At 39.4% G+C, this 14,780-nt stretch overlaps 2 protein-coding genes across 3 annotated transcripts in view; one reads left to right on the forward strand and one right to left on the reverse strand.

Moving 5' to 3' along the window:
• The window catches only part of MGLL (monoglyceride lipase), a 206,573-nt gene that overhangs the window by 167,719 nt on the left and 24,074 nt on the right, over positions 1-14,780 (reverse strand). The window lies entirely within an intron of this gene.
• The window catches only part of KBTBD12 (kelch repeat and BTB domain containing 12), a 58,961-nt gene continuing 48,667 nt past the window's right edge, over positions 4,487-14,780 (forward strand). Inside the window, exons 1-2 of one of the 2 annotated variants that reach the window (XM_070738379.1) lie at positions 4,487-5,660; positions 8,167-8,437. In XM_070738379.1, the coding sequence (XP_070594480.1) occupies positions 4,591-5,660; positions 8,167-8,437 (1,341 nt within the window). In that variant the 5' untranslated portion in view covers positions 4,487-4,590. The remainder of the gene's footprint in view (positions 5,661-8,166; positions 8,438-14,780) is intronic. The other variant, XM_070738378.1, reaches the window with a different exon arrangement.

The raw sequence follows: 14,780 nt of genomic DNA on the forward strand, positions 1-14,780 counted from the left end.
ACAAGAAAGGCCCACTTAAGCCTTTTCAAAGGCCTATTTGTTGCCAGCACAAGTGAAGGACTCCAAGTTGTGGAACAGACTCCCTTGAAAATTGCCCTTAGCTCTCTGCCTGTTCCCATCATTAGGGAAATAATTAAGACTTTCCTGTTCTGCCAGGTCTTTTAATTATATGTTTATTAAAACCATAACAAGAACAATCAATCCACTGGAGATGAAGTTTGGTGTTATGGTGAAGGTGCTGACCTAGACACAAGGACTAAGATTTATTTTAGGCAACTGAATAGAAACATAGAAACATAGAAGATTGACGGCAGAAAAAGACCTCATGGTCCATCTAGTCTGCCCTTATACTATTTCCTGTATTTTATCTTACAATGGATATATGTTTATCCCAGGCATGTTTAAATTCAGTTAGTGTGGAATTACCAACCATATCTGCCAGAAGTTTGTTCCAAGCATCTACTACTCTTTCAGTAAAATAATATTTTCTCACGTTGCTTCTGATCTTTCCCCCAACTAACCTCAGATTGTGCCCCCTTGTTCTCAGTACTGCCGAGAGAAACAGCTCGGGGGCAGGGCAGACCTATGTTGCTACCGGTTACAGCGACCCAGGGTGCCAAATTACTAACGGTTCCATAGAACTGGTCCAAACCAGTAGGAACCCACCTCTGATTCCAACCCACCTCACAGGCTTCCTGTAGTAGGGTAAAAAGGAGGCAGGAGGATTAGCCTTGTGTTATATAAAAAGACAGAATTAAAATGTAGTACAGTGGTACCTCTACTTAAGAACGCCTCTACTTATGAACTTTTCTAGATAAGAACCGGATGTTCAAGATTTTTTTGCCTCTGCTCAACAACCATTTTCCACTTACAAACCCGAGCCTCCGAAACTGTAACTGGAAAAGGCAGGGAGATGCCTCCATGGGGCCTCTCTAGAAATCTCCTGGAAGGAAACAGGGCTGGAAAAGGCAGGGAGAAGCCTCTGTGGGGCCTCTGTAGGAATCTCCTGGGAGGAAACAGGACCAGAAAAAGTGGAGAGAAGCCTCTGTGGGGCCTCTCTAGGAATCTCCTGGGAGGAAACAGGGCTGGAAAAGGCGGGGAGAAGCCACCGTGGGGCCTCTCTAGGAATCTCCTGGGAGGAAACAGGGCCTCCACCTTCCCTGTTGTTTCCCCTATTGCACGCATTATTTGCTTTTACATTGATTCCTATGGGAAAAATTACTTCTTCTTATAAACATTTCTACTTAAGAACCTGGTCACAGAACAAATTAAGTTCATAAGCAGAGGTGCCACTGTATAAATTGGCTCACCCAGCCATCAAATCATATTTTTTTAGCCTGCTGATTGGTGAGCAGAGAGGGAAAGCTAAGAGGAAAATTGTAGGGCCCTCACTAGCAGGAGATCAGCCTTGAAGAGACATTTCCCCCAAGGATTGTGAACACAGTAAGCTATGCAGTCATCTATCCATTCTTTTAAAATGGCAGCAATGGGTGTTGCTCAACCTATCCCAAAGTTGTGATTAAAAAGCCTTTAACATGGGTGGCATTCAGCTTTAACAAATAATCTGTGTCTTAAAATCTGTGGTCAGCATGCTTAATGAGACTGGAATTTCAGAACAGATTAATTGACGGCTAGTTTTATTGTGCGACCTTGTAAAACATCCAGCTTTGTGGCGGAAGAAACTGTCCTCTAATGTTTGGGCTACTTCACAGAAGTGACTAGATCGCTGAACCCCAGAAGTGATTATGCGCAAGGCAGGATGCAAGTTGCCAGGAGTATTTTAGGATGGGGCGCTGAAGGAATATCGGAATCTCATTGTTCCTAACACTGTACAAGCCAGGCTTTCTGCAGGAAGTTGAGCTCACATCTTTGCAAGTGTTTGGTCTCCCATGGCAACCTATATGTCCAGGAATAAAATAGTATGTTTTACTTATCCCCAATCCAGCCTTTCTGAAAAGCTATTAGGATCTAACAAGAAGAGATGTTCTTTCCTGCCTCTCCCTTTGTGTTTCCCGTGAACGGTTAGATTCACAGCTCTACCTAGGCAGCTCTGTCAAGCCAGGTTGCTGGCTACTTTTGTTTATCCCACTTGGTTGCAGCACCTGCTTGTTTTTGCATTGTGCTTACCTCGTTCTCACAGCAAAGCTATCAATGCATGATGCAATGAGGATTTTGTTTTCCAGCTGGCTTGTTGCAGATGGAGTGCACAGTGAGCTTCCATGCCAAACAGAGGAATGGAACGCAGGTTTTCCTGCTCTTAGTTCAGCGTCTAAACCAATACACCATGCTGACTTCTTCAGACCAGAATGTCTACAGTGATTCGAATGGAATGGAATGGAATGGAATGGAGTGGAGTGGAGTGGAATGGAATGGAATGGAATAGAATAGAATAGAATAGAATAGAATCCATTATTATTATTATTATTATTATTATTATTATTATTATTATTAATTGAATTTGTATGCCGCCCCTCTCCGCAGACTCGGGGCAGCTAACAACAGTGGTAAAACAACATGAACAATCCAATTAATAAAAACAACTAAAAAACCCTTATTATAAAAAACCAAAAATACACGCAAACATACCATGCATAACTTGTAATAGCCTAGGGGGAAAGGATAACTTAACTCCCCCATGCCTGGCGACAAAGGTGGGTCTTAAGTAATTTGCGAAAGACAAGGAGGGTGGGGACCGTTCTAATCTCTGGGGGGAGTTGGTTCCAGAGGGCCGGGGCCGCCACAGAAAAGGCTCTTCCCCTGGGGCCCACCAAACAACATTGTTTAGTCAACGGGACCCGGAGAAGGCCAACTCTGTGGGGCCTTATCGGCCGCTGGGATTTGTGCGGTAGAAGGCGGTTCCGGATGTATTCTGGCCCAATGCCATGTAGGGCTTTAAAGGTCATTACCAACACTTTATTGGCCAAGTGTGATTAGACACACAAGGAATTTGTCTTTGATGCATATGCTCTCAGTGTACATAAAACAAAAAGATACATTTGTCAAGAATCATGAGGTACAACACTTAATGATTGTCAGTGAGGGAACAATATTAATAAAAATCTTTAAGAATACAAACAAGTTACAGTCATAAGTTGGAGGAAATGGGTGATAGGAATGATGAGAAAAAACTTGTAGTAATAGTAGTGCAGACTTAGTAAATAGTTTGACAGTGTTGAGGGAATTATTTGTTTAGCAGAGTGATGGCGTTCGGGAAAAACTTTTCTTGTGTCTATTTATTTATTGATTGATTGATTTTGTCCAATACACAATGAGGGTTTTAGTGGGTTGTTTAGTTGTTGTGGTGTGCAGTGCTCTGTAGCGATGTTTTGAGGGTAGGAATTGAAACAGTTTATGTCCATGATGCAAGTGGTGAGTAAATAGTTCCATTTAATATTTAATTATACTGTTATTAAAATATTATCTCAGTGGGAGTCTTCTATGTATTGAGAGTTGGTTTGAGAATCATATCCAGGTTTTGATGAGGAGGAATGGAATCTACTGATACTCCTCTTTTAAAGTTAAAAACATTGTTAACTAGAGGGAAAATGTTCTTGTGAAAAGCTTAATGTGGGATTTTAACAGATGGATTTCTCAAGTAACAGCATTAGCATTTATCTATCCGTATAGATAGAAGTGGTGATTGGCTTCTCAAATTATTCTTATTGGACTGTTTAAAGAAAGTTACAGCATCATTTAATTACATTAGACTGTACATAAGAAATTTGGTGGATAAAGATTGCTAAGTTTCTTTTATGAATCTTTTAATATTATGTAAACACTACAATGTATTCAACATTGCATGAATTATTAGCATTTATATAATGAATATTGTGTATGTCATTGTAGACATTATAGTACCATTAGAAATTAGGCAGAAATACTAAAACCAGCTGCAAAATCAAAGTATTCCTTGATATTAAGCTCTATAGTAGAACTTACACTATCTTCTTCATAATTGTTGTTCAGTTGGAAAGTAAAGTCATTCATTCGTTCATTCATTCATTCATTCATTCATTCGTTCGTTCATTCCACAGCTTTTGTAATCCACTCCAATCCACAGGCACTGGGTAGCATATAATAGAATAAAAATGTTAAATTAAAAACCAAAATAAGACAATACAACTATTTTCTTTTTTTTAAAAAAAGAGGTTTAATGGCCACTATTAAACATTTGTTCTAATTAAAACAATGGTAAGGCACTGGTGTTTTAATGATTTCACAAATTGCCAAGAGGGAATGGGCTTCATAAATCTCTGGGTGCACAGAATTTGGTATACAGAGACCCAAACAATCTAATTCCATATGGGCCAGTGTTCCAACTATTGGATGGATTTTCTGTTCTAGAAAATAGCCACATTAGTATATATTTCTGATGCATTTGCTCAAAATATTTACTGCCTGTGGACTATAACTATATGATTTGACTGTCAGAATTTTAAATATGTGTTCATATAGCAAATTATATGTTTTTCTTTCTCCTTTCTAGGAATAAAATGATGAAGGAATTTCATTCTGAGAGCTCTCAGATGTACAAATAGAGGTTTCAAAACTCCAATAAGCACCAGACAATACTTTGAAATATATTCCATCATGGATTACAAGGCTGGAGGTAAAAGGAAGCAGCAACATAGTTTGAATTTACTGGATCAAATAAAATGTATGAAAGATTTAAGTGAAATGATTGATGTGGTGTTAGTGGCTGAAGAAAAAAAATTCCCTTGCCACAAATTGATCCTGGCTGCTTTTAGCCCCTATTTCAAAGCAATGTTTACTTGTGGGTTGGTGGAATGCGCACAGCGAGAAGTTGTGCTACATGACATAGCAGCTGAAAGTATATCTGTCCTGCTGCATTATATGTACACCTCTGAATTGCATCTCACCAATTGCAATGTACAAAATGTGGCCATTGCTGCCTTTTTCACGCAGATGGAAGATGTGTTTAGCCAATGTCAAACCTACATGATGGATCACATTGAAGCTTCCAACTCTATAGGGATCTATTATTTTGCAAAGCACATTGGGGCAGAAGAACTAGCTGAACGGGCCAGGAAATATTTGTACCAGCACTTTACTGAGGTGAGCCAGCAAGAAGAAATATTAGAGGTAGAAGCTCAGCAACTGCTAAGCCTGATCAAATCCGATGATCTGAATGTTTCCAGAGAAGAGAGCATCTTGGACTTAGTCCTCAGATGGGTTAACCACAGTCGGAAGTTGCGTGCGGATCATCTCATTGAGCTCCTGAAGCAAGTAAGGCTGGTACTTGTAAGTCCTTCATTCCTAGTGGAAGCTCGGAAAAGGAACACGGTGCTTCTGAGTAATTCCCAGTGTATTGACATGATTGACGGAGCCTTAGAAACAATTAAAAAATCCAATCAACCTTCCCTCAGCCTTCGGTATGGCATGGAGACCACGACACTTCTTCTTTGCATTGGCAATAACTCGGGGGGGATCCGGTCAAGGAAAGGTAATTATGCAGAGGCCAGCTTCTGTTACGCACCTCTGACGCAAAAGACCTACTTCATTTCCTCTCCAAAATATGCAGAAGGCCTTGGCAGTATATACACCGGTGTGGTTACTGAGAACAACAGTATTATTGTTGCAGGGGAGGCAAGTGCTACCAAGATGTCTAGACAAAAGACCAGGAAGATTGAAATTTATAGGTTGGTATCCTGGAGCACTAAGACACAAATATTGCTATATTGCTGTTGTGAGCCGCTCCGAGGCCTCGGAGAGGGGCGGCATACAAATCTAATAGAATATTATTATTATTATTATTATGTCAATACAACACAGCAAACGAGATCACTATGCTGGATTTCGTATTTCATCACCAGTCGGGCGCTTCCCAAGCACCTAGGACTGCGTGATGTAGCGGTGAATTATGTTTGCCGATCCCAGTAAAGCGGCCTTTTGCAATTGACAGATGGAGATTTTGTCAATTCCGATGGTTTTCAAATGTCCGCTGAGATCCTTTGGCACTGCGCCCAGTGTGCCAAGTACCACTGCTGCTTCTCCTCAATTCTGCTGTCTCCTGGGATTGCGAATTATTATTAATTATTTTTAATATTAATAATAATGTGAATTATTATTATTATTATTATTATTATTATTATTATTATTATTATATAATTTCCATTCCCCAGCACATAAAATTACAAAGAGCTACATAGAAGGAGAGGTTCAAGTCGTACTCCCCAAGAATTATTCAGTGCTGTGTGATTTAAAACTTTACCTCTCAGCCTATGATAGAACTACTAATATCAATGTTAACCAGTGAAGAATCTTCCTTTGGGTCCTTTTCCAGATCAGTTATAATAATGGTAGCAGGGGTGGGCTACTGCCTAGATTTCCGGCGGGGTGTGTGTGTGTGTAGCGAAAATGGAGCTCCACCCCAGAGCACCCAATTTGCACTGAAAGATGAAAGAAAATGCAGGGCATTCTGCATAAGCCACACCCACAATGTGGTAGAAAAAATTTTGGTAGCCCTTCACTGAATGGAAGACAATCTTAACTAAATGCCAAAAGGTTTTGGACTGTTCTAAATCATCATCCAACTTTGTAAATCATGTTTGCAAAGTTAAAAGGCATTGGGAAGGGATGAAGTTCTTGTGGAATATTTTTAAAGGTTGGATGGAATCCTGCACTATTATTTTATAAACATTCCATTCTATTTACATATTTAAAAACAGGTCTCTCAAGCAGAGATATTCATGAAGTAATTAGGTGTTTGCTCATTCATTAGTGACACAATGACAAGGTCTGTAGTGCCCTCTAGGTGCCAGATATAATGCTGTAAGCAACTTCTTTCCTTCTGAAGTTATTTTGTCCTTATTCAGTCATGAGAATGATAAAAACATATGTCTGTAGTGCTTTCATTCTGTGCTGCCTCTGTTAATATTGAAGGAAAATGAAAAGTATAGTCCTGGCCATAGATCCCACCAAACCTTAGGAAAATTGCTTTAAATACATTTGGTTAGGATTGAGCTTCTAAGAATATACAGTACATATGCATTACTAGGTCACATTTTATTTTTTATGGTGAAAAAAGTAGCAAGCGAAGGGAATAGTTACCTTGAACCACAAGATGGGCAGAAAATAAATTAAATAATAATAATATTAAATGATCGTAACAGACAGATTTTCTAACAAGATGTTCCCTTTCCTGACTTCATTCAATTTCTTAATAGAGATTATGCCCCTAGTTATGCCCTAAGGCTGAATGGATTTTTTTTTAACAGAATATTTTTAACATAATTCAGCTCTTACTGTGGGGACATAAGATCTTGCTGGGTTAACCTGAATGTTGCTGCTCTGGTTAATTAACATATTTATTCACAAGAAGAGAGGATAGGAAGCAAACAGAATATTTTGAGGATGGTGAGTGGATACTGATTAGCCAATAGGGAAAGACATTTTCTGCTGTACTCCTAATATTCAGGTACTTCTCTGATGACAATGATCAATCAAGGCTAAAATAATTGGGGAAAGTGGGCAGCTATGTCTCCAAATTGAGCAGGAAGATGAGAGGAAAACAGGATAATATCTTGAAATATCTTGAAATACCTTCCCCAGGCCTATACTGTTTGTGTATGGTATGTTGTGTGAATGTGTTTTTTTTAAAATTATGGGTTTTTAGCTTTCTAATTATTGAATTTGTATTTTACACTGTTTTTCTGTTGCTGTTGTGAGCCACCCCGAGTCTGCGGAGAGGGGCGGCATACAAATTAAATAAGTAAGTAAGTAAGTAAGTAAGTAAATAAGTAAATAAGTAAATAAGTAAATAAGTAAATAAGTAAATAAGTAAATAAGTAAATAAGTAAATAAGTAAATAAGTAAATAAGTAAATAAGTAAATAAGTAAATAAGTAAATAAGTAAATAAGTAAATAAGTAAGTAAATAAGTAAGTAAATAAGTAAGTAAATAAGTAAATAAGTAAATAAGTAAATAAGTAAATAATATTCAGGGGGAAAATACTTCTATAAAATCATAGCCTTTGAAAAGATGTGCCAATTTATGTCATTGAATTTTAGTGGAAATTAAAATTCTTTTTTAACCCCATGTTGATCCCACGTAAGAATAACAGCTGTACTTGAGGGAGAGAAAGTTAGGTACAAATACATAGGTAAACTGTGGTGAAGGAAGTTCTAATATGAGGATTCATTACAGGTACGTGGGTCATGGAAACCGATTTTGGGAAAGCCTGTGCACAGCGCAGTTTCGTGAATTGTATGCCTTAGGCACCATCCACCATGATTTATACGTCATAGGAGGTCAAATGAAACTGAAAAACCAATATCAAATTACCAATATTGTGGAGAAGTACTCTATGGAGCAGGAGAACTGGAGAACTTTGGCCCCGCTCCCAATGCCGCTGGCTTGCCATGCAGTCGTTGCCGTGAAAAACAGGCTGTATGTCATCGGAGGATGGACCCCACAGGTAAGAAGCGTTGCTAAGCATTTGAGGACACGGAGTGCTCTCTGAAGCCATTGTCTGAGCTTGTTAAAGCAGCCTTCGCAGTTGGAATGTAACTGCAATCATTGCCATTCAGAAAAATTACAAAAGCTACTGCTGATGGATATGCTTGCTTTCAGGCAGTAGGGCAATACCTCTTTTCTCTTGCCTTTAAAAAGAAATCCTTTTGGCTTTTGGGTCTTAGTGCATATGCTGGATCAGTTTCTGCATTCAGTTAATGCAGTTACTGTCTGCTGTAATTGGTAAAGACTTTTCAGCCTCAGACGATGTTTGCCACTGGCTGCCTCTGAGGCCAAAGAATTCCGACTTGCTCAAGATCAAACAGTTATTATTTAGGAGGAAAATGACATTTTAACTGGACTTTTTTTTTTAGCAGTATATACGGAGTGGCTTTGGGTTCTGCCTCCCAAGGACAATTCAATCTGTCTGTCCATTACCCTGGGGGGGGGGAACTATTGACCCCCTCAGAGAGGGTCCGCAACTTGGGCGTCCTCCTCAATCCACAGCTCACATTAGAGAAACATCTTTCAGCTGTGGTAAGGGGGGGTGTTGCCCAGGTTCTCCTGGTGCACCAGTTGCGGCCCTATCTGGACTGGGACTCACTGCTCACAGTCACTCGTGCCCTCATCACTTTGAGGTTCGACTACTGGAATGCTCTCTACATGGGGCTACCTTTGAAAAGTGCTCGGAAACTTCAGATCGTGCAGAATGCAGCTGCGAGAGCAATCATGGGCTTCCCTAGGTATGCCCATGATACACCAACACTCCGCAGTCTGCATTGGTTGCTGATCAGTTTCCGGTCACAATTCAAACTGTTGGTTATGACCGATAAAGCCCTTCATGGCATCGGATCAGAATATCTCAGGGACCGCCTTCTGCCGCACGAATCCCAGCGACCGATTAGGTCCCACAGAGTTGGCCTTCTCCAGGTCCCGTCAACGAAACAATGTCATCTGGCGGGACCCAGGGGTGGTGGCCCCGACCCTCTGGAATCAGCTCCCCCCAGAGATTAGGATTGCCCCCACCCTCCTTGCCTTTCGCAAACTCCTCAAAACCCACCTCTGCTATCAGACATGGGGAAACTGACTCCCCCGGGCTGTTTCCCGTTTTATGCAAGGTTTGTTTGAGATGTATGATTGTTTTTTATACGTAGGGTTTTAAATTGCTTTTTTATTGTTGGATTTGTATCATGTTTTGTGTTGTGAGCCGCTCCGAGTCTCCGGAGAGGGGCGGCATACAAATCGAATAAATGAAATGAAACTTTCCAGTCCGTTCTCTTGACTAATGCAACACATCAATTGCAATTTTAGAAGAGAACAATTACTTTGGTTTGAATGTCACTGAGGGAGGGAGGGAAACTTGGTCTGTGTACCACACATTATACCAGACTAATATATTTGTCAGCACTGGATGTGACCTTATTGCTGGACAAGGAAAGATAATCTGCCTTTAACGGCAGACTTTGAGACTCATTACAGAGAAAGCAGGAGAGCCAGTCTGGTATAAAGGTTAAGGCATTGGGCTAGAAATTAGAAGACCATGGATTCTAGTCTCATCTTTGGCAAGTCACTTTCTCTCAGCCCTAGGAAAGAGGTAATGGCAAATCTTCTGAAAGACCTTGCCAAAAAAAGAGCAGAGAGTTATCCACCCAGTCCCTATGATTTGAACACAATTGAATGGAAGGGGGGGGGGAGAATCACACAAAGCAAATTAAACATTATTCTGGCTTCTTCTTGAGCAGTGTTTCCCAACCTTGGCAACTTGAAGATATCTGGACTTCAACTCCCAGAATTCCCCAGCCAGCGAATGCTGGCTGGGGAATTCTGGGAGTTGAAGTCCAGATATCTTCAAGTTGCCAAGGTTGGGAAACGCTGTTCTAGAGAGATGGTTTCTAGTGCTTCTCACTAATTACTCTTCTGTGGTAGATTAGAAGTCGATTTACAATGCATTTTACACACTATTGAGAATGCTGCTATTTTTATTTGAGGCTTGCCAGACTGCCAAGCTAACTATTTTTTTTCCTTTGTCATTTGTATTGAAATAAATTCTGCATACTTCTGAGTCATTTGTAAGTTTTCAAATATATGCTGATATTCCTAACAACTTAACCATGAGCATGTCTATATTTTTATTTGTCTAAAATTGTCAGAAAACCCCAAACATTGTTTCACTGCAGTTATGCAGTGTGAAGTAATGAAAATCTGTTCATCCTTTTTGCCACAAAAATTGAGTAACTTACTAGCCACCTCCTCTCCATTCATTCATAATACATGTATTTTATTAGTCCAAGTTTAGCCAGTAATTTCAAAGGGGGGGGGGGGCTTCTAATACTATGAAAAGTGAGGGTGAGGGAAAATTGATGTTTAAAAATTTAAATGAATGTCTTTGGGTCACAGAAACTCTATTAACCAGGATGAGAATTATAGTCTTCAGTGACTGCAGTCATGATTATGGCAACTCAGGCAAAGAAAACCCCATAAACTTTATGTAAAAGCCATTATGAATGTCTACACACTTGCATCCTAGCATTTTCCCATAGGTGCAGGGTACATGTTTTTTCATTGATTGTTGGTAGGAGTGGACTAGCTGGCTTCCTACGCAAGCTGATATTGTAGGCCAAGACTTATCCAAACTCACCCAACTGGCTTTCATGTCTAAGGTGAGACTAGACACTAGCACCAGGTTCGCCTGGTGCACCAGTTGCGGCCCTATCTGGACCGGGACTCATTGCTCACAGTCACTCATGCCCTCATCACCTCGAGATTCGACTTCTGTAATGCTCTCTACATGGGGCTACCTTTGAAAAGTGTTTGGAAACTTCAGATCGTGCAGAATGCAGCTGTGAGAGCAATCATGGGCTTCCCCAGGTATGCCCATGTCACTCCAACACTCCACTGTCTGCATTGGTTGCCGATCAATTTCCGGTCACAATTCAAAGTGTTGGTTATGACCTATAAAGCCCTTCATGGCATCGGACCAGAATATCTCCAAGACCGCCTTCTGCCGCATGAATCCCAGCGACCGATTAGGTCCCACAGAGTTGGCCTTCTCCAGGTCCCGTCGACTAAACAAGGTCGTCTGGTGGGACCCAGGGGAAGAGCCTTCTCTGTGGTGGCCCCGACCCTCTGGAACCAGCTCCCCCTGGAGATTAGAACTGCCCCCACCCTCCTTGCCTTTCGTAAACTCCTTAAAACTCACCTCTGCCGTCAGGCATGGGGGAATTGAGGCATTCCCCTCCCTCCCCCAGGCCTATATAATTTATGTATGATGTGACTGTGTGTATGACTGGTTTAATAATGGGTTTTTTTAATGTTTTTTAAATTTATTAGATATGTTGTGAATTGTCTTAGTGTATGCTGTGAGCTGCCCCGAGTCTACGGAGTCTACAGAGAGGGCGGCATACAAATCTAATAAATAAATAAATAAATGAATGAATGAATGAATGAATGAATGAATGAATGAATGAATGAATCAATCAATCAATCAATCAACCAATCAATCAATCAATCAATCAATCTGGGGCTTTAACCACCAGACCAAACTAGAGTAGCTCTAATGTTAGAGAAGCTTACTGAAGTCCTTCTGAGTGGTAGCAGTGAGGGAGTTAAGGAAGATTAACTTTTAATTATGGGGATTTTAATCTATACATTTTATTTAGATTTCTACATGTTGTGAGCCGCTCTGAGTCTCAGGAGAAGGGCAGCATAGAAATTAAATAAATAAATAAACAAACAAACAAACAAACAAACAAATAAATAAATATCAACTAACTGGAATACCTGCTGTTCACTTTAAAATGTTGTCTTTCAAAAAGGATGAAGGCATAGTAATAACAGCATCTATAGCATTTTCTTCTGCAAAATACCCAGACTTTTCGACAGTTTATATTTTCCACAGGGAAAATTTAAAACGTAATTAGGGATGGTAAATTGGTATTCTGAAAACTGAGTGCAGCTTGTACTACTTTGGACAGAAGGTATTGTTTCTATATTGGACAGAAGTATTATTTCTATATTGTACTTGTACAGCTGGAAGTGAGTTCTGTTTGTATTTTCTACCTTAGATATGAAAACGTGATAATTTCTGAATATGGCACTACTATTCATACTATTTACAGCAAGAAGCATTTTATTTGAATTTGTTAAAAACTAATATGTGGTAGGCTTGAAGGATAAGGTTGCAATATGAGACTGAGTATTATGCTATGAGGCATACTGATATTTCTATCTGAAGAGCTCAAAAATACAAAAGAATCAATTCAAATAATTATATTTTCTTATGGCATTAGCCTCTGATGTATGAAAAGAAAAATCATGTAGAAATGTTAGGTTAATATAAAACTAGCTTAATTCAGGAAAATAAAGCCTGGAGACTGTTGGGTTCTTCAGGTTATTTTAGCTATTTGTAAAACTAACTTGGACTAATTCCATTTAATAAGATTTATTTCTGATTAGACAGGATTGGATTGCAGAGGAGGCCATAAATTACAGTAGTGACAGCCAAACAACTTTCAGAGAGCCAAAAGGGTTGCTGACATAACAATACAAAAACTGCTACATCCAGAGAGAAAAAATTGAGGTCTGCAAATATTTCTATTTTGAGAAAGGTTAATGTAAGAACCCAGTTCTGGGTAGTCGTTTCCAGAAAATTTTAGAGCTTAAAATGGATTCAGAAATTTATGTTAGCTACTATATTTAATCAATAGTATACAGTGTTCCCTCGATTTTCGCGGGGGATGCGTTCCGAGTCTGCCCGCGAAAGTCAAATTTCCGCGAAGTAGAGATGCGGAAGTTAATACACTATTTTTGGCTATGAACAGTATTACAAGCCTCCCCTTAACACTTTAAATCCCTAAATTACAATTTCCCATTCCCTTAGCACCCATTTAGATTATTACTCACCATGTTTATTTATTAAAGTTTATTTAAAAAAATATTTATTAAAGGCAGATGAAAGTTTGGCGATGACACATGACGTCATCGGGCGGGGAAAAACATGGTATAGGGGAAAAAACCGCAAAGTATTTTTTAATTAATATTTTTGAAAAACCGTGGTATAGACTTCGCAATGTTCGAACCCGCGAAAATCGAGGGAACACTGTATTGTGAAAGCCTGAGGCAAGAGCTAGCTCTCCCTTTAGGCAAAAAGTCAGTTGTCTCAGATATTAGATGCTGAAGAAGGGACAAAACATTAGAGTGTGTCACGCCCAGTCTTTGCTGCCCTTCCCAATGTAGATTTAGTCATTTGGTTATTTACCTCATGAGGCAAATATATTAGACTAACTTTTGCTAGAACAAATTCATATTCCTTTTTCTATGCTAAGGAAATTGGAGCCAAAAAAACTATTTGAATCCACATATCTGATCAAAGTTATGGAGGAAGGAAAGAAACCACAAACTGACACACACACACACACACACAAAAGCAAGGTTGTTACATGGACAACGGCCCCAGGCTAAAATGCAAGATTAGATTTGGCGGGTGGGGAAGAGTTGGAAGCATCACATGAGGAATTTTGGAATCGGAAAAAGCTGAGCCAAAGTGAAGAGCTTTGCAGGAGGATTTGATGGGCCTCTGCAAAAAACAGGATGCAATTTGGTTGAATGATCTATTATTATTATTATTATTATTATTATTATTGTTGTTGTTGTTGTTGTTATTGTTGTTGTTGTTATATTTGTATGCCACCCCTCAATCTCATAGAGATCTTATGTTTTTATATAGGAATGCACTGTGGGTCTTCTTAACACCGATCTTAGAATTCTTTATTGGCCAAGTGGGATTGGACACACAAGGAATTTGTCTTTGGTGCATAGGCTCTCAGTGTACATAAAAGAAAAGATACATTTGTCAAGAATCATGAGGTGCAACACCTAATGATTGTCATAGGGGTCAAATAAGCAATGAGGAAACAATATTAATAAAAATCTTAGGGATACAAACAACAGGTTACAGTCATACAGTCCTAAGTGGGAGGAAATGGGTGATAGGAATGATGAGAAAAAAACTAGTAGTAATAATAGTTTGACAGTGTTGAGGGAATTATTTGTTTAGCAGAGTGATGGCGTTCGGGGGGGAAATGTTCTTTTGTCTAGTTGTCTTGGTATGCAGTGCTCTGTAGTGAAGTTTGGAGGGTAGGAGTTGAAACAGTTTTTGTCCAGGATGCAAGTAAATATTTTCACAGCCCTCTTTTTGACTCATGCAGTATTTATTTATCTATCTATCTATCTATCTATCTATCTATCTATCTATCTATCTATCTATCTATCATCTATCTATCTCTATCTATCTATCTATCTATCTATCT

Source organism: Erythrolamprus reginae, chromosome 2, assembly GCF_031021105.1.
Source record: "Erythrolamprus reginae isolate rEryReg1 chromosome 2, rEryReg1.hap1, whole genome shotgun sequence".
Taxonomy (NCBI): domain Eukaryota; kingdom Metazoa; phylum Chordata; class Lepidosauria; order Squamata; family Dipsadidae; genus Erythrolamprus; species Erythrolamprus reginae.